The sequence below is a fragment of the Aquarana catesbeiana genome, linkage group LG02, assembly GCF_042186555.1.
Source record: "Aquarana catesbeiana isolate 2022-GZ linkage group LG02, ASM4218655v1, whole genome shotgun sequence".
NCBI classification, from domain to species: Eukaryota; Metazoa; Chordata; class Amphibia; order Anura; family Ranidae; genus Aquarana; species Aquarana catesbeiana.
The window spans coordinates 647,940,256-647,967,821 of NC_133325.1; the positions used below are offsets into that span (position 1 = coordinate 647,940,256).

The following is a 27,566-nucleotide window of genomic DNA, read 5'->3' on the forward strand; positions in this document are numbered from 1 at the left end:
CACTACCTCTGCTGCCCTGAAATGCCAAGCAGTTTTGTCAGCCCCTTTTGAGGTTTCCCCTGCTGGACTCCGGAAGTAGTGGACGTGTTCTGCAGTCCATCAGAGGAGAACTGACAATAGGTATTGTTTTGTATGTATAAGGTAATGAAAAGACAAAACATGCATTTATTGTAGGGCTTTGCTGATTACTGTATTTATTGACATAAAACACTCACTTTTTCACCATGAAAATCGGGTTCAAATAGCGTGTTATATGCCAATACTTCAATTCTAGCTGCCTTGGAGAGGACAGGGAGGGGGGTGAGGCTGCTGCATTGATGGCACTTGTGAGGCTGCTGCATTGATGGCAATGGTGAGGCTGCTGCATTGATGGCAATTGTGAGGCTGCATTGATGTGGACTGATGAGGCTGCATTGATGGCACTTGAGAGGCTGCAGATGGGCATTGATCAGGCTGCATTGATGGCAATGGTGAGACTGCAGGTGGGCACTGACCCTTATTATGCTTCAAAGTTCCTTATTTAAAATTTACGTTTTATTTCCTGAAACTTCCCTCTTTAAATAAATGTGCGTGTGATAAATATATATTTTTTTTTATTTCAGACATACATTTTAGTTCAAGAGGGGCAATGTATCTTTAAAACTAAGAAAAATCAGCACTGACTCATCTCGATAGATATACAATAGCATGATGTTTCATAGAACTACATAAACTGTGTTTAATCATTTAGGAATATTAAGTGTCTAATTTCTTCATGATGCAGGTTCTCTTGGGAACAAATTCTTTGGCAGCTCGATGGGACAGATGTGTAAATTATATTGAAAATGCACTTCCGTATGCTGTTGGGAAGATGTTTGTAGATGCCCACTTCCAGGAGGACAAGAAATTGATGGTATGATCTAAACATATTAATTTACGTGTTAACATTTCTATAGTTATTAGCATATTAAGGCTAAGCTATTAATTTTTATTAATATTTAATGTGTAAACAAGTAAACACTTCACATGCAGGTGCTGAAACAGTCTAGAGCAAGTATTAAACACTATATATGAATTAAATAATTTGTCTGTTTTGGGACTCAGTATTGCTCTATATGTAATTATTGAATCCCAAAGTATTTGAGCAAATATGCCAAGTCTGAGCAGCTCTATTCACTAATTTCTAATTGACAGATTAATCGTGGTGGTAAGGTTAGCAGGTTTGGACGTGGTGTGGGTTTTCTCTGAAGTTACATTAAATTATTGAAAATAAAAATCATCCCTAGAAGTTTATATATTGTATACTGTGGCAGAAGCCTGGAAAATGCACTAAGCTTGGAGAATAGCTAGTTCTGGCAGTGAAAGGGTGTCTGAGCAATCAGAAGAGACAGCTATAGAGCGGTTTCCTATTAGTGAAAGATAGGTTTTGCCTACAAATCGGAAGAGCATGCATTCTATCAGGGCTCCTGTGGAGACAGTTATTGCTGAAACACTGCGGTTGATTTACTGAGGGCAAATAGGCAGTTCAGTCTGCAAAGGAATCTGCACTTTGCAAGGAAATTTTCCCCAGAGCTTAGTGAATGAGATGAAGCTCTGCTGACTTCTATCATCCAATCATGTGCAAGCAAAAATGTGAGTTTTTTTAATTATTCTTGCACGTGGCTGGGTATTATTTGCAAAGTGAAACTTACCACATTCAATAAGCTCTGGGTTTCCTTGCAAAGTGAACAGCCTATTTGCCTTTAGTACATCAACCCCAGTGTGTGTGAGGACATACTGTGAGTCATCCAGGCCTGCTTGGCCTAAACAGACAGGCATCTTATCAACTTCTGATAGGAAAAAGAGCTGGATACTGGCAAGAGCCAGAGAAGGTCTCTGTCATAACAGACCTGTGCATCTAAATTTAATAAGTTTTTGTGTCTTAGTCTTAATCTAAAGCTGCTTTCACACTGGGGCGTTGGGGTGTTGGCGGTAAAGCGCTGCTATTTTTAGCGGCGCTTTACTGTCATTTTAGTGGCACTATTCGGCCATTAGCGAGATATTTTTAAGCCCCGCTAGCGACCGAAAAAGGGTTAAAACCGCCGGCGCTGCCCATTGATTTCAATGGGCAGGGGCGCTTTAGGAGTGGTGTATACACCGTTCCTACAGCGCTGCAAAGATGCGGCTTGCAGGACTTTTTTTACCGTCCTGCAAGTGCACCGCTCCAGTGTGAAAGCCCTCGGGCTTTTACACTGGAGTGAGAGGAGCAGCTCTTTACAGACGCTATTTTTAGTAAAGCACCTCAGTGTGAAAGCAGCCTAAAGGTCTAGTCTGGTAATTAAATCTGGGTACACACACTGAGTTTTTTTTATTTAACCAGCAGGCTTTATGAAAAAAAACCTCATAGATTCCTGTATCCACATAAGCGATGTTAATGCAGGGATCTCCTGCCGCTTTTGTATGTGCGTTTGTATTTTGAAAGCGGGGCCTGTTAGAGAACCAGCCCACTAGGGCAGGCTGGAACTGTGACATCTTTGCCTTGAGGAAAACAAAGCCGTGCAAAAAATAGTTGGAAGGTGAAAAAATATCTATTTATTGCTCTGCCCTGCCATGACCAAAAAGTGGGCCTTAAGTCTTAAAGCATATCTTGATAAATGGTTCTCTGATGCCGACTAGACATGTGCAATTCATTTAGTTCCGAATTTGTTTAATGAATTTTGACAAATTAGTTTATTCCAAAATTTCCGAATTTTGAATTTATGAATTCTCAAATTTTCAAATTTCTGAAAATTAGAAATTTCAGAAATTTTGAAGTTTGGAAATTCAAAATTTCGGAAACTCGCAAATTCAAAATTAGGAATTTTGAAAATTTGAAAATTTGAAAATACGAAAATTTGGAAAGTTGGAATTTCGGAAATTGGAGAATTCAAAAATTTGGAAATTTGAAAATCCGAACATAAGAATGAAAACCTGAACATTCAAAAGAATGAAAATCAGAAAATTCGAAAACCCGAATACTAACATAATAACTATTAAATTATAGGTATTGGAATTTCCTTCTTTTTAAATGTGGCTGTTAGTGAACGTAACGAGTGCAAATTTATCTGAAGTTACAAATTATCTGAAATAACGAATGCCGTATCGAAACAAATGGATAGTAACGATCTAAAAATAATAAATAAACAATAATAATAATAATAAAACCTTTTTATTATTCATTTGTTCCATTCCATTTGCTATTTCAGATAATTCGTAACTTCGGATAAATTCGTACTCGTAATTTGTATTCGTTACGTTCACAAACAGCCAGATTTGAAAGGAAATTCCAATACCTATAATTTAATAGTTAGTTATTATTAGTTAGTTATTATTTCTAATTTTACTGAAATTCGAAAATTCGAAAATTCAAAATTCGAAAAATTTAATATTTGAAAATTCGGAAATCCGAAGGTTCAATAATTCAGAATTTCGGAAGTTAGAAAATCTTCGGATTTCCGAATTTCAAATTTTAGAATTTACAAATTTTAGAATTTTCGAAAAAAGCAAAAAAAAAATCTAATGAAACGAAAACTAACACATTTTTTGTCAGTGCACATGTCTAATGCAGACTTTTGCAATACATTAACTATGTTTAGTGCTCAATAAAACAATTGGGATTTTGTTATCAAGAACGTTATTAACAAACATTGAAAAATCCTATTAGAAGACCCTACTCTGACAAAAGTTCTTCAGGAAAAGACTAAAATTATTTTTTTGAAAACCACAGGAATTGAGGAGTTTAATTGTCCCCAACAGTAAGGAATAATATCAACCAGCCCACAGAGAGGCAATTTCAACTTCTCAAGCCAAAAATGTAATTTTAGATTTTGATATAAGAAATTTTAGAGCTTGTCAATTTATGTGACAATGGAAGAAGGAAATAAGGCGACATAATAAAAATTATTTTCTATGTAATCTATGGGATTATTTTCCCATATGGTATGCTCTATATCAGTCTTAAATTTTGTACACTTTTGTGAACATACTAGGAATATCTTAAATGGGTGACTAATCATTCCATACCAAGACATTTTTATGAGGTACACAGGAAAAATTCTGGCAAAATGACAGTGTTTGGAATATAAGCTGTATCTTTGGATATCAGCCTGGGCAAGAAACATCACCAGCTATGTGCATGTGAGGATTTCTGCTTTTGCAATTTGAAGTATCTAGTCCATAAAGGGTTTGAATGAGAATTTGTGGTGTGAGTACAAAAGAAGGGTTTGGGTAGTTTCTAGTTTATGTACAGTATACAGTTGATTCAGTATATTAATATGCATGTACATTTATATAAAAATGTATATGTGGTTTTTGCAGCTTTTACATGAGCTATATGCAAAAATGTATGTGAGAAAAGCAAAGCAAGTCTAAACAAGGTCATAATATTACTTTCTGTCCCCTATAAATGATGGGGGGAGGGGGGTAGTTCTAGGTGTTATCAATATACATACTGCATATATAAATATATATGTATACTGGGTGTATATATATATATATATATATATATATATATATATATATATATACAGTATCTCACAAAAGTGAGTACACCCCTAACATTTGGGTAAATATTTTATTATATCTTTTCATGTGACAAAACTGAAGAAATGACACTTTGCTACAATGTAAAGTGGAGAATTTACAGCTTGTATAACAGTGTACATTTGCTGTCCCCTCAAAATAACTCAACATACAGCCATTAATGTCTAAACCGCTGGCAACAAAAGTGAGTACACCCCTAAGTGAAAATGTTCAAATTGGGCACAAAGTATTAATATTTTGTGTGGCCACCATTATTTTCCAGCACTGACTTAACCCTCTTGGGCATGGAGTTCACCAGAGCTTGGTTGCCACTGGAGTCCTCTTCCAATCCTCCATGACGACATCACGCTGGTGGATGTTAGAGACCTTCCGCTCCTCCACCTCCTGTTTGAGGATGCCCCACAGATGCTCAACAGGGTTTGTTTCTGGAGACATGCTTGGCCAGTCCATCATCTTTACCCTCAGCGTCTTCAGCAAGGCAGTGGTTGACTTGGAGGTGTGTTTGGGGTCGTTATTATGTTGGAAAACTGCCCAGTGGCCCAGTCTCTGAAGGGAGGGGATCATGCTCTGCTTCAGTATGTCACAGAACATGTTGGCATTCATGGTTCCCTCAATGAACTGTAGCTCCTCAGTGCCAGCAGCACTCATGCAGCTCCAGACCATGACGCTCCCGCCACCATGCTTGACTGTAGGCAAGTCACACTTGTCTTTGTACTCCTCACCTGGTTGCCGCCACACACGCTTGACGCCATCTGAACCAAATAAGTTTATCTTGGTCTCATCAGACCACAGGACATGGTTCCAGTAATCCATGTCCTTAGTTTGCTAGTATTCAGCAAACTGAGGGCTTTCTTGTGCATCATCTTTAGAAATGGCTTCACTTTTGGGACGACAGCCATGCAGACCAATTTGATGCAGTGTGCGGCGTATGGTCTGAGCATTGACAGGTTGACCCCCTACCTCTTAAACCTCTGCAGCAATGCTGGCACCACTTATATGTCTATTTCCCAAAGACAACCTCTGGATGTGACGCTGAGCATGTGTACTCAACTTATTTGGTTGACCATGGCGAGGCCTGTCCTGAGTGGAACCTGTCCTGTTAAACCGCTGTTTGGTCTTGGCCATGGTGCTGCAGCTCAGTTTCAGCGTCTTAACAATCTTCTTATAGCCTAGGCCATCTTTATGTAGAGCAACCATTGACTTTCTCAGATCCTCAGAGAGTTCTTTGCCATGAGGTGCCATCTTGAACTTCCAGTGACCAGTATGAGAGAGTGGGAGCGATAACACCAAATTTACCACACCTACTCCCCATTCACACCTGAGACCTTGTAACACTAACGAGTCATATGACACCGGGGAGGAAAAATGGGGCCCAATTTGGACATTTTCACTTAGGGATGTACTCATTTTTGTTGCCAGCGGTTTAGACATTAATGGCTGTGTGTTGAGTTATTTTGAGGGGACAGCAAATTTACACTTATACAAGCTGTACACTCACTACTTTACATTGTAGCAAAGTGTAATTTCTTCAGTGTTGTCACATGAAAAGATATAAAAAACATTTACAAAAATGTGAGGGGTGTACTCACTTTCGTAAGATACTGCGCATTATATATATATATATATATATATATATATATATATATATATAATTTATATTATTTTTTTAAGCTCTTAAGAGATTTTATTAAAAATTACATTTTTTTTTAATGTATGAGTTTATTATGGTTACACTATATGTGAATTTATACACACATACATGTAAGTGACACTTCACTTCGTCAATACATTGAACTTCCTTAATTTTTTTTTAACATGTGAGTGAGACACTTGTCAATACTGTGGCAAAAGGCCACTTCACTGATTTGTGCTATTACTAATGGAAGTAGCACCAATCTGTTGAAGTTAAAGCCCATGAATGGATGTGTCTGAAGTCTTCTACTATGGTTACTGATGTAAGAAGAAGGGTACTATTTTTATTAATAGGTCTGAGAAAGTGGGTGTGCCTCTTGAAATGTGTCAACCAAAGATTCACACCCTTGCTTTGTGAGGTGTTAAAAGTTTGTGGATTAGTAGCTGTTGAGTGATCCTGGTGATGGTTTTGTTGACTCATCTATATTATTTAATAAAGGGTACAGCAACTCCTTTCTCTATGGGTGGATTTAAAGTTTAAAGTTGCGAGTAGCTTGTAGGCATCTTGTGTTTGAGGGGCGGTAAAACTCCACAGTTAAGCCTATTTTTTATTGCCCTCAACCACTCCCCCTGTTGCTGCTAAGGCAGCGGCCAGGTTTGTACACATGCCATGGCCATGATGCTTTGCTTCACAGTTGTGGCAGGAATTATACCCCCTGTTACACTCAGTGGGAGCGGTGCTGCCCAACACGTGTGGTTGCGGCGTGGTTGTCCAGTAATTAGGGGGTTAAAACAGGCCATGAGGAGTTGATACAATACCTCCTTTCCACCTGTCTATTGCTGTCTGAAGAGCTATCTGAGCACTGGTCGTGCTTCAGACAACAAAGCCTAAAGTCTAAACAAGGCCCTAATATTACTTTTAATAAATGCTATAGCAATTTTCACTATTTGATATCAAGTACGTGTGTCATATTATGTCCAGATGTTCCTACATATGTTCACCTTAAAAAGGAGCTCCAGTCTCCACAAAAAAAATAATAGTCAGCAGCTACAAATACTGTAGCTGCTGACTGTTAATATAAGGATACTTACCTGTCCAAGGATCCAGTGATGTCCTCTCAGGAGACGATTTTTCAATCGGCTTTGGGTCCAGGCGCCGGCATCTTAGGTAAGGGAAACTGGCAGTAAAGCCTTCTACCTTCACAGCTGGTTTCCTACTGCTCATGTATGAGCCGTGCTGCGCCTCGGTTCTCTTCCCCGCCTCTCCCCAGCGCTGACATCACTAGTGTGGGCACCAAGCTGTGACAGCTTGTGGCTTCACAAAAGTGTGCGTATCCTGAATTGCCGGGCACTCTTCTGGGACCTGTGACATGTCCCAGAAGATTGCAGGGAGGGGGAGAGGAGAACTTCCTCTCAGATCCCCTAGATGGCCGAGCGGAAGTGGGAGCTGGGTACCTGTCAAAACTAGGTACCCGCCACCCCCCCCCCCCCAAAAAAAAATGTCATGTCGAGTCAGGAGTCCTTAAAGCAGAAGTTTCACTTTTGGGGTGGAACTCTGCTTTAAATGCTACATAAACTCAGGGTATTGATGCACATGTGACCAAGCTCTATATGGTACTGTAATATTGACACCTAAAGAGTTCCCATTAGAAGCAATTAAGACAGAAATTCAGTTTATACCAATGATCTTTTAAGGCTCTTAACTTCCCTGGCAGTATTCCTGAGTCTGGCTCAGGGTGGAATTTCAGAACCAAAAGTGGTAACCCCGAGCCAGGCTCGGGATCGCATTGCAGGATCGAGTAAGAGCTTACTTACCTTGTCCCCTGGATCCTGCGATGTCTCCCCGCAGTGTGAGCTGCTCGTCCTCCGCTCGATTCATCACGGAACCGAGCTCCATTTCCTGCGAGCGTTGCGAAGCACAGGGACGGAGAACGGCGCCAAATTCAAAAAGTGAAACACACACAATACATATAGTATACTGTAATTTTACAGATTACATTACTGTATGAAATTATCTCACCTCCCTTTTGTCCCTAGTGGTTTCTCCAGTGCCCTGCATGCAGTTTTATATTATAAAAACTGTTCTTTCTGCCTGGAAACTGGAGATTGTCCATAGCAACCAAAACTGGCCCTTTACATAAAAAGGGGTTTTAGACCAGCTAGAAAACAGTGATAATAAATTGGAATCACTCACAGAATTGAGCGATAGTGATTTGTGGGGAGATCCGTCATCAAACACTGAAAAGTAATGACAGTGACATTTCTGAAAATTTTAGCGTTTTTGATTTGATAACATTATTGAATAATTTGTATTATTATTATATTATTATTTTGTATAATTATTTATAGTTATTTATTATATTGTAATTTATGATTTCGTTTTCCAAACTTTATTATACCCGGGATGTCTACTAGACTCTTGTTTGGACAGATTTAAGTGAGTTATTCCTAAGAATTTCAGGCCTACAATATAAAATGCCAAATTTCCATGCAAAATAATTGTACCACTTTCAGCATCAAAAATCTGAAATAATCATACCGCCAGGGAAGTTAAAAACAGAATGAATGAACATTTCTGTAAATAAGATGTTAAAAAAGCTTACATGCATGTACATATACATAATGAAAATTAAAATGAGCTACTTCTGCACAGAAAAAGGGATATTTGACATTTATATAGCTTTGTTTTGCAGCCTATTGTTCTGTGTTAGCTGACACTCTGGGTCATAGAAGGCAGTAACAGTGGCAACATTATGTTAAAGTGTACCTAAACCCAGAAACAAACATGTAATACATTGCAGCTTACCAGTCCTTAGATGAAGTGGCTACATTAGTTTTTACTTTTCATGCTATGAACACTTTCATTAATTAGTAGAAAATTTCTGTTGATCCTGTTATGCCCCGTACACACGGTCGGACTTTGTTCGGACATTCCGACAACAAAATCCTAGGATTTTTTCCGACGGATGTTGGCTCAAACTTGTCTTGCATACACAAGGTCACACAAAGTTGTCGGAAAATCCGATTGTTCTGAACGAGGTGACGTAAAACACGTACGTTGGGACTATAAACGGCGCAGTGGCCAATAGCTTTCATCTCTTTATTTATTCTGAGCATGCGTGGCACTTTGTCCGTCGGATTTGTGTACACACGATCGGAATTTCCGACAACGGATTTTGTTGTCGGAAAATTTTATAGCCTGCTCTCAAACTTTGTGTGTCGGAAAATCCGATAGAAAATGTCCGATGGAGCCCACACACGGTCGGAATTTCCGACAACACGCTCCGATCAGACATTTTCCATCGGAAAATCCGACCGTGTGTACGGGGCATTAGAATTGCAGTGTTGTTTAAAAGAAAACACAAAGAACCTTATCTTTATTCTGTAGGCTACTAGTCCCATGAATCCAAAATGTAATGGAGTTTAACAAAGGCAGACATGTTTGAAATTCAGGCTGTGTGACAACCATGGCTCCCTCCAGAGATACAGTGGAGAAATGAGTATAGAGATGCAGGTACAGGAAGAGTATTAACAGGATTCCAAGGGGAAAATAATGAAAAAAAAAACCTTTAAAGAAAAGTAATGCAGCCATTTAATCTAAGGACTGGTAAACTGATATATATACACAATTTTTGGTTTTGGGGTTAGGTACACTTTAAGGGATTTTTGGACAGAAACTTTATTGGGTGTAATGAAATATTGCACTTTACAATACCATGTTCGTCATAAAAAATAGCCAGATATGATTTATTCCTAAAGGTTTTACATAATAATCCACTAATGTTATTAAAAGTGTTTTACATAGTTAATGGCCTCTACTTTATGTTTAGAATCCTAGAAATAGGGTTTCTTGTTTTGTTGCCTGAGAATGGTCTGGAAGGACAGTGCAATTGAGGACAAACTGCTAAAAAACTGCCAGATTGCTCAAATTTAAAGCCAAAAATGACTGAACTTCTAAAGCCAACTGCTAACATTAGTAAAACATGTACATTTGAGTTAGTACTAAAAAAAAGAGTAACACGTACACAAAATAAGAGCAAGAATGTACCTAGTGGGTACATTTTAGGTGCAAATTATACTTAATGTACTTAATGTATAAAGCTGTATAGCACTGGACAAGAGTTAAACATAATATTTATGCAATAAGCTCTATTCCGTTTTCTATGTTTTTTTCATGATAATATCCAATGTGTTATATAATTAGATGAAGGATCCATGTACAATTTATTTCCAGTTTCCACACCTATTTGGCTCTATAATCCAAATTATGTTCTTCTCTAAACTTTTAATTCTGGCTTCAATTTAGGATCCTTCAAAGATTGCACAAGCAGTCAGTTTTTATTAGGCAATGAAAGCCATACTGCTTGCTTTAATGCCAATTCCATGTGAATGTAAGTTCTTTGTAAGCTGTATATTTAAAGCAGGAGGCTTTAATATGCTAACACTTAGATAACTTTTCTTGATTTTAGTCAATATGCTGTATGGTACAAAAAACATGTTTCTTTCTGATATGAAAATAACACCTGTAAATGTTAATGAACTGTTGCTTGCAGCTCATAAGGGTTGCCATACAGAATCCAATTTTGTTAGTATAGGGATGAGCTCGATGTTTGGGTCGAACATATAGGCGTGCGCAAGGGGTGTGCCAGGTGTGCCTGGGCACACCCTAATACTGGAGTTGGCAACTCATTAATTGTGGGCGGGTGACAGGTAAGCCGCAAACCTTACTTGCTGACCCACAAAACCAGGACATAAGGGACCAATCTGTATTTTCTTCTGCAGCAGCTGAAAGTAGGCTTCTCCTCCTCTTCCTCTCGCCGATATTCAGCTGCCACGGGAGGAAAATACAGGGGATTGGTACCAATGTATGCCACACCTCTTGTCCCAGTTCCTTTTCTTTCTGCTACTCAGGTCCCCCTGTGTGCTCACCTGCTCCCCCCCCATTGTTTTAGGATGACGAGTGGGGAAGAGGCCAGTTAATATGTTAAAAAGGCATATATGTTGGAGCTTTGAGGTGCACACCCTAATACAATAGGCTGCACAAACCTATGGTCGAACATAAGTTCGATTCGAACATAAGTTCAACTCGAACATTAGGTATTCGCCCATTCGCCGAAGAAGGAACATTATGGGGCATTCGCGACAAACTCGAGCTCTGCGGAACGCCCCATAATGCACTGCGATATTGCAGTGCATTGCTGTATGATGATTGGCCAAAGCATGCACCTGACCTGCATGCTTTGGCCAATCCCAGCACCCTCTGCTAAGAGAGCCATTTGGCCAATCATGGCTCAGGGGCCATGTGTAGAGTTGTTGGCTATTCAGTTAGTGGCAGTGTATTTGACATACTGTATATATACAGCCAGTCATATTTATTGTGAGGTTTGGGGGTTGTTTAGCTCAAGTGTAGCACCCGCTAGTGAGAACAGTCCACACAGATGATTCCTTTTCAGGGCTTTTTCAGGCCCATTTTTATTAAAGAAAATCAAAGTTCCAGAAATGAAAAACAAAAGTAGTTTCCCTCGCACCATCAGCTTTAAACAAAAGGATATTTAGCCTCCTGGCTTACACATGCAGCATTGCAAACAAAATACTGAGCCACCTGGCTCTCTTCAGCAGCAGACACACCACTGCTCAGGCTCCCACATGGAGCTCTCCTGACTACTGTCAGGGACCTCAGACTCAGGTCTCTGGCTTTTACCTTACAGCCTGCACTCTCTGGATACTTCAGTGCACCCCTGCACTCTCTGGATACTTCAGTGCACCCCTGCACTCTCTGGGTTCTCCCTTGCAAGCCTGGACTCCTGGAGACCTCCTGTCTCTCTGGGTGGAGCCCAGAATCATGGTCCTGACTCTGCTATCAGGCCCACACACACCTGAACAATCAGTGCGCCGATGAGTCCCAAAACCTGGACCCAGGACTAGGGATTTCATCCCACCCGGATCTCTAAGAAATCCCCAGGCTCCAGGTCCCAAAATGGACCTTACTAAATAATGAGGAAACTGAAAAGCCAGTTTCATCTCAAACAAGCAAATACAGTGGAGCCCCTCAACCTGCCTGGTTGAGAATCCTGGACCAATACACTGGTGAGGTACCACACTATCACAATAAATATATATATATATATATATATATATATATATATATATATATAAAATCTGCATCCAGTGTAGCCTATAGCTACAGTGCATTCCGTGGTGTACTGTTTCTACTACACACTACACTTCTGCACAATACAGTGCAGCTGTAGTGCAGTTGCTACTACTTTTCTGGTGGTGTACAGAGTGCACAATACAGTGCAACTGTAGTGCAGTTGCTACTGCTTTTATGGTGTGTACACATTACACTATACAATGCAGCCGTAGTACAGTTGCTACTACTTTTCTGGTGGTGTAAACAGTACACAATAAAGTGCAACCATAGTGCAGTTGCTACTACTTTTCTGGTGCTGTACACAGTACACAATACAGTGCAGCCATAGTGCAGTTGCTACTACTTTTCTAGTGTTGTACACAGTACACAATACAGTGCAGCCATAGTGCAGTTGCTACTTCTTTTCTGGTGGTGTACACAGTACACAATACAGTGCAGCCATAGTGCAGTTGAGACTACTTTTCTGGTTGTGTACACAGTACACAATACAGTGCAGCCATAGTACAGTTGCTACTACTTTTCTGGATGTGTACACAATACAGTGCAGTCATAGTGCAGTTGCTACTACTTTTCTGGTGGTGTACACAGTACACAATACAGTGCAGCCATAGTGCAGCTGCTACTACTTTTCTGGTGGTGTACACAGTACACAATACAGTGCAGTCATAGTGCAGTTGCTACTACTTTTCTGGTGGTGTACACAGTACACAATACAGTGCAGCCGTAATACAGTTGCTACTACTTTTCTGGAGGTGTACACAGTACACAATACAGTGCAGCCGTAGTGCAGTTGCTACTTCTTTTCTGGTGGTGTACACAGTACACAATACAGTGCAGCCGTAGTGCAGTTGCTACTACTTTTCTGGTGGTGTACACAGTACACAATAAAGTGCAGCCGTAGTGCAGTTGCTACTTCTTTTCTGGTGGTGTACACAGTACAAAATACAGTGCAGCCATAGTGCAGTTGAGACTACTTTTCTGGTGGTGTACACAGTACACAATACAGTGCAGCCATAGTACAGTTGGTACTACTTTTCTGGAGGTGTACACAATACAGTGCAGCCATAGTGCAGTTGCTACTACTTTTCTGGTGGTATACACAGTGCACAATACAGTGCAGCTGCTACTACTTTTCTGGTGGTGTACACAATACAGTGCAGCCATAGAGCAGTTGCTACTACTTTTCTGGTGGTGTACACAATACAGTGCAGCCATAGTGCAGTTGCTACTACTTTTCTAGTGGTGTACACAGTACACAATACAGTGCAGCCGTAGTGCAGTTGCTACTTCTTTTCTGGTGGTGTACACAGTACACAATACAGTGCAGCCATAGTGCAGTTGAGACTACTTTTCTGGTAGTGTACACAGTACACAATACAGTGTAGCCATAGTACAGTTGCTACTACTTTTCTGGAGGTGTACACAATACAGTGCAGCCATAGTGCAGTTGCTACTACTTTTCTGGGGGTGTACACAGTACACAATACAGTGCAGCCATAGTGCAGCTGCTACTACTTTTCTGGTGGTGTACACAGTACACAATACAGTGCAGTCATAGTGCATTTGCTACTACTTTTCTGGTGGTGTACATGGTACATAATGTAGCACAGTTGCTACTACTTTTCTGGTGGTGTACACAGTACACAATACAGTGCAGCCATAATGCAGTTGCTACTACTTTCCTGGTGGTGTACACATTACACAATACAGTGCAGCCGTAGTGCAGTTGCTACTACTTTTCTGGTGGTGTACACAGTACACAATACAGTGCAGCCATAGTGCAGCTGCTACTACTTTTCTGGTGGTGTACACAGTACACAATACAGTGCAGTCATAGTGCAGTTGCTACTACTTTTCTGGTGGTGTACACAGTACACAATACAGTGCAGCCATAGTACAGTTGCTACTACTTTTCTGGTGGTGTACACAATACAGTGCAGCCGTAGAGCAGTTGCTACTACTTTTCTGGTGGTGTACACGGTACACAATGTAGTACAGTTGCTACTTCTTTTCTGGTGGTGTACACAGTACACAGTACAGTGCAGCCATAATGCAGTTGCTACTACTTTTCTGGTGGTGTACACATTACACAATACAGTGCAGCCGTAGTGCAGTTGCTACTACTTTTCTGGTGGTGTACACAGTACACAATACAGTGCAGCCACAGTGCAGCTGCTATTACTTTTCTGGTGGTGTACACAGTACACAATACAGTGCAGTCATAGTGCAGTTGCTACTACTTTTCTGGTGGTGTACACAGTACACAATACAGTGCAGCCATAGTACAGTTGCTACTACTTTTCTGGTGGTGTACACAATACAGTGCAGCCGTAGAGCAGTTGCTACTACTTTTCTGGTGGTGTACACGGTACACAATGTAGTACAGTTGCTACTACTTTTCTGGTGGTGTACACAGTACACAATACAGTGCAGCCATAATGCAGTTGCTACTACTTTTCTGGTGGTGTACACATTACACAATACAGTGCAGCCGTAGTGCAGTTGCTACTACTTTTCTGGTGGTGTACACAGTACACAATACAGTGCAGCCATAGTGCAGCTGCTACTACTTTTCTGGTGGTGTACACAGTACACAATACAGTGCAGTCATAGTGCAGTTGCTACTACTTTTCTGGTGGTGTACATGGTACATAATGTAGCACAGTTGCTACTACTTTTCTGGTGGTGTACACAGTACAGTGCAGCTGTAGAGCAGTTGCTGCTACTTTTCTGGTGGTGTACACAGTACACAATACAGTGCAGCCATAGTGCAGCTGCTACTACTTTTCTGGTGGTGTACACAATACACAATACAGTGCAGTCATAGTGCAGTTGCTACTACTTTTCTGGTGGTGTACATGGTACATAATGTAGCACAGTTGCTACTACTTTTCTGGTGGTGTACACAGTACACAATACAGTGCAGCCATAGTGCAGCTGCTACGACTTTTCTGGTGGTGTACACAGTACACAATACAGTGCAGTCATAGTGCAGTTGCTGCTACTTTTCTTGTGTGTATGGTACACAATGTAGCACAGTTGCTACTACTTTTCTGGTGGTGTACACAGTACACAATACAGTGCAGCCGTAGAGCAGTTGCTACTACTTTTCTGGTGGTGTACACAATACAGTGCAGCCGTAGAGCAGTTGCTACTACTTTTCTGGTGGTGTACACAGTACACAATACAGTGCAGCCGCAGTGCAGCTGCTACTACTTTTCTGGTGGTGTACACAGTACACAATACAGCGCAGTCATAGTGCAGTTGCTACTACTCTTCTGGTGGTGTACACGGTACACAATGTAGTACAGTTGCTACTACTTTTCTGGTGGTGTACACAATACAGTGCAGCCGTACAGCAGTTGCTACTACTTTTCTGGTGGTGTACACGGTGCACAATGTAGTACAGTTGCTACTACTTTTCTGGTGGTGTACACAGTACACAATACAGTGCAGCCATAATGCAGTTGCTACTACTTTTCTTGTGGTGTACACATTACACAATACAGTGCAGCCGTAGTGCAGTTGCTACTACTTTTCTGGTGGTGTACACAGTACACAATACAGTGCAGCCATAGTGCAGCTGCTACTACTTTTCTGGTGGTGTACACAGTACACAATACAGTGCAGTCATAGTGCAGTTGCTACTACTTTTCTGGTGGTGTACATTGTACATAATGTAGCACAGTTGCTGCTACTTTTCTGGTGGTGTACACAGTACATTGCAGCTGTAGAGCAGTTGCTGCTACTTTTCTGGTGGTGTACACAGTACACAATACAGTGCAGCCATAATGCAGTTGCTACTACTTTTCTGGTGGTGTACACATTACACAATACAGTGCAGCCGTAGTGCAGTTGCTACTACTTTTATGGTGGTATACACATTACACAATACAGTGCAGCTGCAGTGCATTTGCCACTACTTTTCTGGTGGTGTACACAGTACACAATACAGTGCAGCCGTAGTATAGTTGTTACTATTTTTCTGGTGGTGTACACAATACAGTGCAACTGTAGTGTAGTTGCTACTACTTTTCTGGTGGTGTACACATTACACAATAAAGTGCAGCCATAGTGCAGTTGCTGCTACTTTTCTGGTGGTGTACACAGTACACAATACAGTGCAGCCGTAATGCAGTTGCTATTACTTTTCTGGTGGTGTACACAGTACACAATACAGTGCAGCCGTAGTGCAGTTGCTACTACTTTTCTGGTGGTGTTCACAGTACATAATACAGTGTAGTTGTGTTGTTGAAAAACAAAGTATACATCATGTCCGGAAGGCCACTAAGAAGAGGCAGACACTCACAGGCCACTAAAAGAGGGCAAGCAGCCTCTGTGTCTACAGTTAACAGTGCTGGTCATGGACATGGTGCATCCTCTGCAAGTAGGCTGTGGGGGCACGCTTGTCCTTTTTTTCTGCTGCTGGCCGTGCTATCGAGCCAGAACATGCAGAAGAGTTGGTGGAGTGGATAACAAAGTCGTCCTCATCCTCCTCATCCTCTGTCACCCAGGCTCAGAGTAGTTTGCCTTCCAACTTTTCTGGTGGTGTACACGGTACACAATGTAGTACAGTTGCTACTACTTTTCTGGTGGTGTACATGGTACATAATGTAGCACAGTTGCTACTACTTTTCTGGTGGTGTACACAGTACAGTGCAGCTGTAGAGCAGTTGCTGCTACTTTTCTGGTGGTGTACACAGTACACAATACAGTGCAGCCATAGTGCAGCTGCTACTACTTTTCTGGTGGTGTACACAATACACAATACAGTGCAGTCATAGTGCAGTTGCTACTACTTTTCTGGTGGTGTACATGGTACATAATGTAGCACAGTTGCTACTACTTTTCTGGTGGTGTACACAGTACACAATACAGTGCAGCCATAGTGCAGCTGCTACGACTTTTCTGGTGGTGTACACAGTACACAATACAGTGCAGTCATAGTGCAGTTGCTGCTACTTTTCTTGTGTGAATGGTACACAATGTAGCACAGTTGCTACTACTTTTCTGGTGGTGTACACAGTACACAATACAGTGCAGCCATAGTACAGTTGCTACTACATTTCTGGTGGTGTACACAATACAGTGCAGCCGTAGAGCAGTTGCTACTACTTTTCTGGTGGTGTACACAGTACACAATACAGTGCAGCCGCAGTGCAGCTGCTACTACTTTTCTGGTGGTGTACACAGTACACAATACAGCGCAGTCATAGTGCAGTTGCTACTACTCTTCTGGTGGTGTACACGGTACACAATGTAGTACAGTTGCTACTACTTTTCTGGTGGTGTACACAAAACAGTGCAGCCGTACAGCAGTTGCTACTACTTTTCTGGTGGTGTACACGGTGCACAATGTAGTACAGTTGCTACTACTTTTCTGGTGGTGTACACAGTACACAATACAGTGCAGCCATAATGCAGTTGCTACTACTTTTCTTGTGGTGTACACATTACACAATACAGTGCAGCCGTAGTGCAGTTGCTACTACTTTTCTGGTGGTGTACACAGTACACAATACAGTGCAGCCATAGTGCAGCTGCTACTACTTTTCTGGTGGTGTACACAGTACACAATACGGTGCAGTCATAGTGCAGTTGCTACTACTTTTCTGGTGGTGTACATGGTACATAATGTAGCACAGTTGCTGCTACTTTTCTGGTGGTGTACACAGTACATTGCAGCTGTAGAGCAGTTGCTGCTACTTTTCTGGTGGTGTACACAGTACACAATACAGTGCAGCCATAGTGCAGCTGCTACTACTTTTCTGGTGGTGTACACAATACACAATACAGTGCAGTCATAGTGCAGTTGCTACTACTTTTCTGGTGGTGTACATGGTACATAATGTAGCACAGTTGCTACTACTTTTCTGGTGGTGTACACAGTACACAATACAGTGCAGCCATAGTGCAGCTGCTACTACTTTTCTGGTGGTGTACACAGTACACAATACAGTGCAGTCATAGTGCAGTTGCTGCTACTTTTCTTTGTGTATGGTATACAATGTAGCACAGTTGCTACTACTTTTCTGGTGGTGTACACAGTACACAATACAGTACAGCCATAGTACAGTTGCTACTACTTTTCTGGTGGTGTACACAATACAGTGCAGCCGTAGAGCAGTTGCTACTACTTTTCTGGTGGTGGTGTACACGGTACACAATGTAGTACAGTTGCTACTACTTTTCTGGTGGTGTACACAGTACACAATACAGTGCAGCCATAATGCAGTTGCTACTACTTTTCTGGTGGTGTACACATTACACAATACAGTGCAGCCGTAGTGCAGTTGCTACTACTTTTATGGTGGTATACACATTACACAATACAGTGCAGCTGCAGTACATTTGCCACTACTTTTCTGGTGGTGTACACAGTACACAATACAGTGCAGCCGTAGTATAGTTGTTACTATTTTTCTGGTGGTGTACACAATACAGTGCAACTGTAGTGTAGTTGCTACTACTTTTCTGGTGGTGTACACATTACACAATAAAGTGCAGCCATAGTGCAGTTGCTGCTACTTTTCTGGTGGTGTACACAGTACACAATACAGTGCAGCCGTAATGCAGTTGCTATTACTTTTCTGGTGGTGTACACAGTACACAATACAGTGCAGCCGTAGTGCAGTTGCTACTACTTTTCTGGTGGTGTTCACAGTACATAATACAGTGTAGTTGTGTTGTTGAAAAACAAAATATACATCATGTCCGGAAGGCCACTAAGAAGAGGCAGACACTCACAGGCCACTAAAAGAGGGCAAGCAGCCTCTGTGTCTACAGTTAACAGTGCTGGTCATGGACATGGTGCATCCTCTGCAAGTAGGCTGTGGGGGCACGCTTGTCCTTTTTTTCTGCTGCTGGCCGTGTTATCGAGCCAGAACATGCAGAAGAGTTGGTGGAGTGGATAACAAAGTCGTCCTCATCCTCCTCATCCTCTGTCACCCAGGCTCAGAGTAGTTTGCCTTCCAATGCAGCTGCCAAAGTGACCTATCCCACCGGCAGCTTGTCCACAGTCACTCCTTCCGTAGCCCCACCATCATGGACGGAGGAGTCCCCCGAACTATTCGACCACAGTGTCGAGTACATGCTGCTGGAGGATACGCAGCGATTTGAAGGCTCTGATGTTGGTTCCCAGGTTGAGGAAGGGAGTAACGTGAGCCTAGAGAGAGGGGGTGTCCAAGAAGGACAAGAAACTGGCAGTCATGTTTCCCCAGTTACAGCATACTGCCAAGTTTGCTCCAGTGACAAGGAGATAGGGGATGATGAGGTCACTGACTCTACTTGGGTGCTCGATAGAAGAAAGGAGGAGGAGGAGGAGGCGGTACAACTCCAACAAGGCAGGATGTCCTCTAGGGGACAGCTTAAGGGCAGCCACCCTACTGCATCACACCGCAGAGCTCTGCAGGTGCAGTGCGCTGCTGACTCCCCACTGATTTTGAAAAGTTCCTTGGGGTGGGCTTTTGACACGTGTGCAGCAGATCGCACAGTTGCTGTTTGCAACCTATATCTGAAGTGGATCAAGCATGGCCAGAACAGGATCCGCTTGGGCACCACATCCTTGACCAGACATATGACGACCTCCCATGCAGTCCATTGGCAACAGCACTTGAAAGACCTACATCAAAGAAAAAGGCGGACTTCTCCTTGTGCCTCATTTGGGATCTCCAACCCCACTATACCTCCAGTCCTCTCAAAAACCTGCACTGAGAGGAATGAAGGTATAGCAATAGATGTCCCAAGTACTTGCAGCCAATCTGCTATCAGTACACCACCATCTGATTTTTGCAGGCAAATTTTCCTACCCCAGTTGCTAAACCGTAAAAAGAAATTCAGTCCCAGCAATCCACATGCTCAGCGTCTGAATGCTAGCTTGGCCAAATTGCTAGTACTGCAACTGCTGCCTTTTCAGCTGGTAGACTCTGTCCCCTTTCGTGAATTTTCCGAATGTGCTGTACCTCAGTGGCAGGTTCCAAAATTCCATTTATTTTCACGGAAGGCCATTCTGGCTCTCAACCGGCATGTGGAAGGCAATGTTTTGGCCTCATTGGACAGGGCAGTCAGCAGTAGGGTGCATGCAGGGATGGGCAAGGGCATTACCTTTCCTTCACAGCACACTGGGTAACTCTGCTGGCAGCTGGGAAGGATGCAGGACAGGGTTCAGTATTGTTGGAGTTTGTTCCGCCACCACACTTCCAAAATGCTAGTGGTGATTCTGCCACAGCTCTCTCCTCCACCCCCTCCTCTTCTTCTTCCTCTATGGCCTCTTCTGCAGATTCGTCCTCTGAACCAGCGGTGCTCCATAAGAGTTCAAGGGTGTACGCAAGCACTCAGGCAAAGAGATGCCCTGCAGTGCTTGAGTTGGTCTGCTTAGGGGACAGGAGCCACACTGGGGCAGAAATTCTGTCAGCTCTGCAGGGGCAGGCTCAGAGGTGGCTGACACCACACCACCATGAGCCACGAATGGTTGTATGCGACAATGGCACCAACCTTCTCTCCGCCCTCCGACAGGGACACTTGACCCATGTTTCATGTTTGGCACACATCCTGAATTTGGTGGTGCAGTGGTTCTTGTGCAGGTACCCAGGCTTACAGGATCTCCTGAGGCAGGCCAGAAAAGTCTGTGGTCATTTCCGCCGGTCACACAATGCCAGTGCTCGGCTGACTGACATTCAAAGGAACTGCAACCTGCCCACCAATTGCCTCATTTGTGACATGCCCACCAGGTGGAATGCAAGAGGCATGTAATTACAATTTTGATCTAATATTTCATAGCAGGGCCGTTCCTGCACCCACCAAGAGTAACTGTGAGGGCTTACAGTGTTGTGGCACCACCACAGCCAAAGGCCCAATTTTTCTACCCCTGTTTGACAGGGGCATGTAATTACAATTTTGATATAGTATTTCACAGCAGGGCCCGTTCCTGAGCTCACCAAGAGTAACTGTGAGGGCTTACAGTGTTGTGACACCACCACAGCCAAAGGCCCAATTTTTCTGCCACTGCTTAACAGGGGCATGTAATTATAATTTTTGATATAGTATTTCATAGCAGGGCCCGTTCCTGAGCTCACCAAGAGTAACTGTGAGGGCTTACAGTGTTCTGGTACCACCAACACCTAAGGCCCAATTTTCTGCAAAGTATATAGGGCAGGGCGTATAGTATATATACTTCTGTTCAGAGTATATCGTGCCTGGGGGCCCCCCCATGCCATTTTTTTGGAAACCATGTCATTTTTCTCAATGATTTTATTGCTGGGACCCGACAATATATTACAGCCGCAAGCAGTTTTAAATGACTTTTTTCCTTTAGAAATGTAATTTTGCTGTGGTATTGTTCTAAACACGGGAAAACTGCACCACTTTACAGGCATACTATAGACACCCCCCAGGCACAATATTTAAAGAAATGTTTCATGTTTATTGTTTCACTTTAAGCACTATTAAAATCACTGCTCCCAAAAAAACGGTTGTTTTTAAAAAAATGTTTTGCATTGATACATGTCCCCTGGGACAGGACCCGGGTCCCCAAACACTGTTTATGGCAATAACTTGCATATAAGCCTTTAAAACTAGCAGTTTTGATTATTCCTGTTCATCTCCCATAGACTTTAACGGTGCTCGTGTATTTGAACAAACTTTTTGCATGTTTGGGGGGTGTTCAGCTCATCCCTAGTAACAAAGCCAAATTAATACTTTTTGTGACAGACAAAAGTAGTTGCTATTTGTCACAAATACATTCAGGCATGCTTGAAAATCAGCCCTAACTGATTGTTTGCTTTTCACATACAGTATAAAGGTAAAAAAACTCTGCACTATAAGTGTGCCCATATGATTTTTTTCATAGATGAGAAACAGTTTCAGTACATAAGGGGTAAGTATGTTGATGAGGACAAGGACTTCTTCCCCACATTCCTGGCATAGTAGTTGTGGGGGTCTCCAGGTGGGGAGCTCAGAATATCAGAGCATTTAACAATAAGAGGACACCCATACCTTATATGAATGAGAAAGGGTTACACATGCCTGGTACTGTTGCTTTCCTTATGCCATATATTTTACTTATTCACTTATACGGGGGGCATTATCTGGGTGTCCATTTATTGTTAAATGGGGACGTTCAGACTCTGAAAAGTCCTCAGCCTGCAGACCCCCACAACCACTGGGCCAAAATTATAGGGAAGAGGCCTTGTCCTCATCAGCATTGAGACAAAGTGCTTTGAACCCCCCTGGCAAGGTACCTTCCCCATGTTGAAGGCATGTGGCCTGTCATGGATAAGGAGGGGGAAGGCCCACACTCATCCCTCCCCTTTCCTGACCTGCCAGGCTGCATGCTCGGATAAGGGTCTGGTATGGATTTTTTGGGGTCCTCACACTTATTTATTCATTTTTGCATGGAGTTGCCCCTATAAAATCTATACCAGACCCAAAAGGCTTTAACATTCATATCAGACCTAAATTACTTGGTATGAATTGGGGGAACCCCTACACCATTTTTTTGAAAAAACTATCCCTGGCTCTTTTTCTTACATGTTGTATTGTAGTGTAATTGGACCAAACCCTAAGCTCATCCCCATCTTTGAAGATTATTGGTTGCTAACCATGGATAAAAAAAATGGTGTGATTTTGACATGACCAAGAATATCTGAATTCATCTAATTTTACACATTAAAGTGTAAAGTCTTTGCATAATCTCATTTAGATTTATAAAAACCTGAGGACTTACTGTATCTTAACTTTCCAATATATTTGTATTCAATAAGGCTAGCCCTTGCACTACATAGATTTTGATTGCTTTAAAAATGATTGAACAGTCAGATCATAATGTGTAGTGATATTTCGTTGAATAACTATTTAGGAATGAGAAAATTAGTTTGGTATTCTTAATCCATGTTGCTTATACATTATCATGCGGATACATATAACCCATCTTCCTTGAATGAACTCTTAGTATTCTAAAGAGCTTTAAGATAGGGCTGTTACAACCATGCCACTTGGAACAGAAGCACATACCCATCATAGTGGTTACTAAATTTGAATGACCTGGTTTGGACAGCTATGTGTATTCTAGAGACTAACCTTGCTTGGTCTTTAAAGGGTATCTGATGGAACAGGTACATAGGAGCTGCCATTGGTGACTTTTGGAGGTTTAAGATCAGTGATTGTCATGCTTATCTTTGTATCACTATTTAGTGAGTCACAGGCTGGAAACACGCGGGTACATATCATGCATCCTGACTAGAATTGAGCTTTGAGTTCATCCTGAACATGAGTTTGATTTGAATCAAAGTTGTTTGCAGTTTGAGAAAATGACAAAATATCATGGCTGTTTGCTGCTATAGCAACCAATTACCAATAATAGCTAATTTTATTAATTAACCGCGCTGCTCTAAACTTTCATAAACAAAATAGAAAACATGACCATCACAGACATGCTATAGCAATACAAAATAACATTAAGGTTAAGTTCTCATATAAACCGTGAATAAATCCAAGTAAAATGTCCCAGATAAAAAAAATGCTCATGCAGGTGTAAACAAAACAGGTAAAGAAGGAGTAGATATGGCGCTGTTCCAGATCTGGTGAATTCAGGTGTGTGCTGCTCCCTTGATTGGGAGGAATATATTAAGTGGGAAAGAAATATACTAAGTGGTTCCTATTCCTATGTGTATTGCCTCAAAAACCCATAAAAAGGTTAGTGTGAAACCTGGGTGTGTATGTGTTGTGTAACCAATACCATAAAAGTGCAATGTGTATGGCCTCAGTTTATACCATAAATAAATTAATAAATATGTTGCAAATTCCTTAGTTATTATACATATAAATCATCCATAAAAAACAAACCAAAAATATATATTAAAGTGCTGATGTGAATAAACAAGTGAACATCTGATTAAATAGTGCTATGGTGCCGGTGAATGAGTCCATTTAAATTCTGGTGAGCTTTTCAATGAATAAATCTTTAGTGCGTGTCTTATTCGTGCTCTTATAATGACTGCACTCACCAGATCCTTCACCCCCTCTTTGGGTCTCACACATCCACAGTATATGCCACTGTGTAGCACCATAAGATATCTCCGTCCTCAATGTAAACTCTGAGAGGATTTCATTATGTAAAGAGAAGAGGGAGCCCACATTGCGTAATACTGTAAAAACTCGTTTTATTGTGTTAACGTTTAAAAGGGTACTCACATTTGGTAAGAATAAAAAAGCCTATATTGCTGACACAAGCCTCTGAACAGGAAGTGATGCAAGGTCGTATGCTGACTCCGCCCTATGCGTTTCGTCACTCTGACGTCATCAGGTGCTCCATTTGTCAGTGCCTCCAGTGTTCCCATACAGACAGACACTCACCACAAGTTGTTCACCTACTATTGCTAGTCAGGTCAGTAGTGCATGTGTTTGGGGATATACCCCTAAGTCGCCAATGGCTTGTTCTTATGGGTCCTTTTTAGATGGTGTACCATCATGCTTGCAAATAAAATACCAGAGAGGATCTCATAGCATAAAACCCTTTGATTTTATGAAAACACACAGAAGAATTGTAAAAAAAATCACACTCACATTTGTAGATGCCTACAAGAATTGGAACTGGGTATTTATGGCTTGCAGAGGGAGGAAAAGATTTCCGTGGCTGTGCATGTGTAGGAAACCAATGTTTGCTCCAACAGAAGAATATGAGATCACTGGAAATGATGTCAGCATGTAGCCCACACCTCGACCGGTTTCATCTTGGTCTCCCCCTCTTAAACTGCTGCCTACCTCGAGGCAGTACACTATTTCTGGTTTTTTTTGTGAAATAATAGACTCTGATTTTGATTTAAAAATGTCTGTTCTCTTCTTATTAAACTCAGCCTACTAAAGATGCTTACATAGAAGGCATCAACTGTACAATTTTTGTGGCTTTTTCTGTGATATATAGTAATATACTCTAATTTTGATTTCTTAATTAAAATCTGCCTTTTCTCTCCTTCTTAAACTGCAGCCTACTGAAGTTACTTACATGGTGTACATTTAATGTACACATTTTCTGGCATTTTTCTGCAAAATAATACATTCCAATTTTGTTTTTCCTGCCTGGTCTCTCCTTTTGAAATTAAGACCTAGTAAAACAGTTTACATAGTGTACTGTACATAGTCTAATTAATACTTTGTGCTATTGTCTCTGAAATAATGCATAATAGTTTTTATTTCACCATAAAACCTGCCTGGTCTCTCTCATAAATTGCAGCCTTGTAAAGCTGCTAAATAGTGGTCACCATCTGTACATTTTTCTGTCCTTTTTCTGTGAAATAATACACTCTTTTTTTATTAAAACCTGCCTGGTCTCTCTTCCTAAACTTTAGCCTCCTAAAGCTGATCACAAAGTGTTCATTGACTGTACCATTTTTCTTGATTTATCTGTAACATTATGTACTTTTTATTTGATTTCTTGATTAAAACCTACCTGTTTTCTCTTTTTGAAATTGCAGCTTTGTAAAACTGCTTTAACACTGAGCAGTGAGCCTTTACAATGGATTTGATTTATTAATGGCGAATAGGCTGTTTACATGCCAAAGTACTTTTCACTTTGCAAGTAAAATTTCTTTTAGTTTATTGACTGAGGTAAAGAAAAAATATTTTTTTTTCTATTTTCCTTGCATTTGTAATCTTTGCAAGGTGACAGTGAACATTCACTAAGTGAACCTAATTTACTTTGCAAAGTAAAAATTCACCTGCCAAGTGAACAGCCCATTTGTCTTTAGTAAATCAATCCCATTATATCTGATTCTTGTCACAAAAATAACACCCATTTATTTCACAGTAAACATGCCTGGCTTCTTGAAATTGTGGCCAAGCTAGCCTAGGTCCAAATAACATGTCAAAAACCATCAGTTTTGTTGTTGGACAGCACACACTGATTTCTTCTACCCTCGGTGCCCCCCAATGCTTTTTACCCCTCCAGGCTTTAAATACTCCAGATAATTATTAACAATTAGACACTAAAGGGCACCATAATAATTATGTGAATAAACAGTTTGAGTATGTGTCGGGTCCAAACACCCCTCTCAGTAGTTCACAGCTATACAAGTGAAACATTATAGCTTGTCCCCTAATTTACAAATAAATGTATTCAAAATCATCACATCCCTAACTATATGACACACACCAATGCTGAGGTAAAACCAAAAAACTGAAGAAATTCCTCTATGTGAAGCTATGTTCACATATCTAAATAGCTAAAAGATCCCTTTAAAAATAATAATGGAAATTCATTAAATGCACTTAGTGTATTGAGAGATACATACTAAATAGGAGAGAGAAGGATGGGGGGAAGGGCTTAACTGATTACATTCTGTTCATAGACTATACACTATTTCTGGCTCTTTTCTGTTTTTCAATTTAAAACTTGATACACTTTTTTAATGGCTTAAAAAAGACATCTGCATTAAAACTGTGTTATATGTGTTTATTATTATTTCCCTTTCTGTTTCATTGGATTCCTTAAGTTATAGACTTCCAACTCCTTTTAGACATCAGTATGCTATTAATACCCTCCTGCACATTCACAGAAGAGAGATGCAGATGAGGCAAACTCAAAAAGCTTATTTACATAAAAAAAAAAAACATGTGCAGTTAACGCCAAAAGAACTATTGGTGTCATTCCTCATGGTATGAAAGTATACCTGAAGAGAAACGTTTTTTTTTTTGTTTTAGATACAGTGAAGAGGGAATAAAGCACTGTCAGGTTTTTATTACCATCTGTGTCCCATTGGGAGATATCCCCTTGCTTCCTGTCCTATAGCTACAACAGGAAGTGAGACATCTGAGACACAGATGGCAAAAAAACCTGACAGGGGTTATAACCCTCTCTTACTCTATATAAAAAAATGCATTTAGTTCTACTTTATGGCTCAACCATCTTGCCTGCCTCCATATATAAAATTCTTTAAACATGTAATCTCGTGCACATCCCCTTCAACCAAGAGTCTTTAGGAAGGATACACATGAAGCCGTGAGGAAGGAAGGGGAACCTGCCTAGCCAGCCCAATACACCAAATCATCTGTATAGATCAATAGGGTCACAGTTGCTGAAACCAGGTAACCCTCACATACGGTTCTTAAAACATTTATTTTGTTTCCTGCTGCATCAAAATCTTCCACATGGGACATCTAAACGTTCTATACTTTATTGTGTGAAAAATTTCCATCTATTTTGAAAATATTCATGACACAGGACACAGAAAGGGAAATGGCAGAAGTC

The 27,566-nt window shown here is 41.1% G+C and overlaps 1 protein-coding gene across 1 annotated transcript in view; it reads left to right on the top strand.

Moving 5' to 3' along the window:
* The window catches only part of PHEX (phosphate regulating endopeptidase X-linked), a 398,049-nt gene that overhangs the window by 208,092 nt on the left and 162,391 nt on the right, over positions 1 to 27,566 (top strand). Inside the window, exon 11 of the mRNA XM_073616504.1 lies at positions 764 to 892. Coding sequence (XP_073472605.1) covers positions 764 to 892 — 129 coding nt within the window. The remainder of the gene's footprint in view (positions 1 to 763; positions 893 to 27,566) is intronic.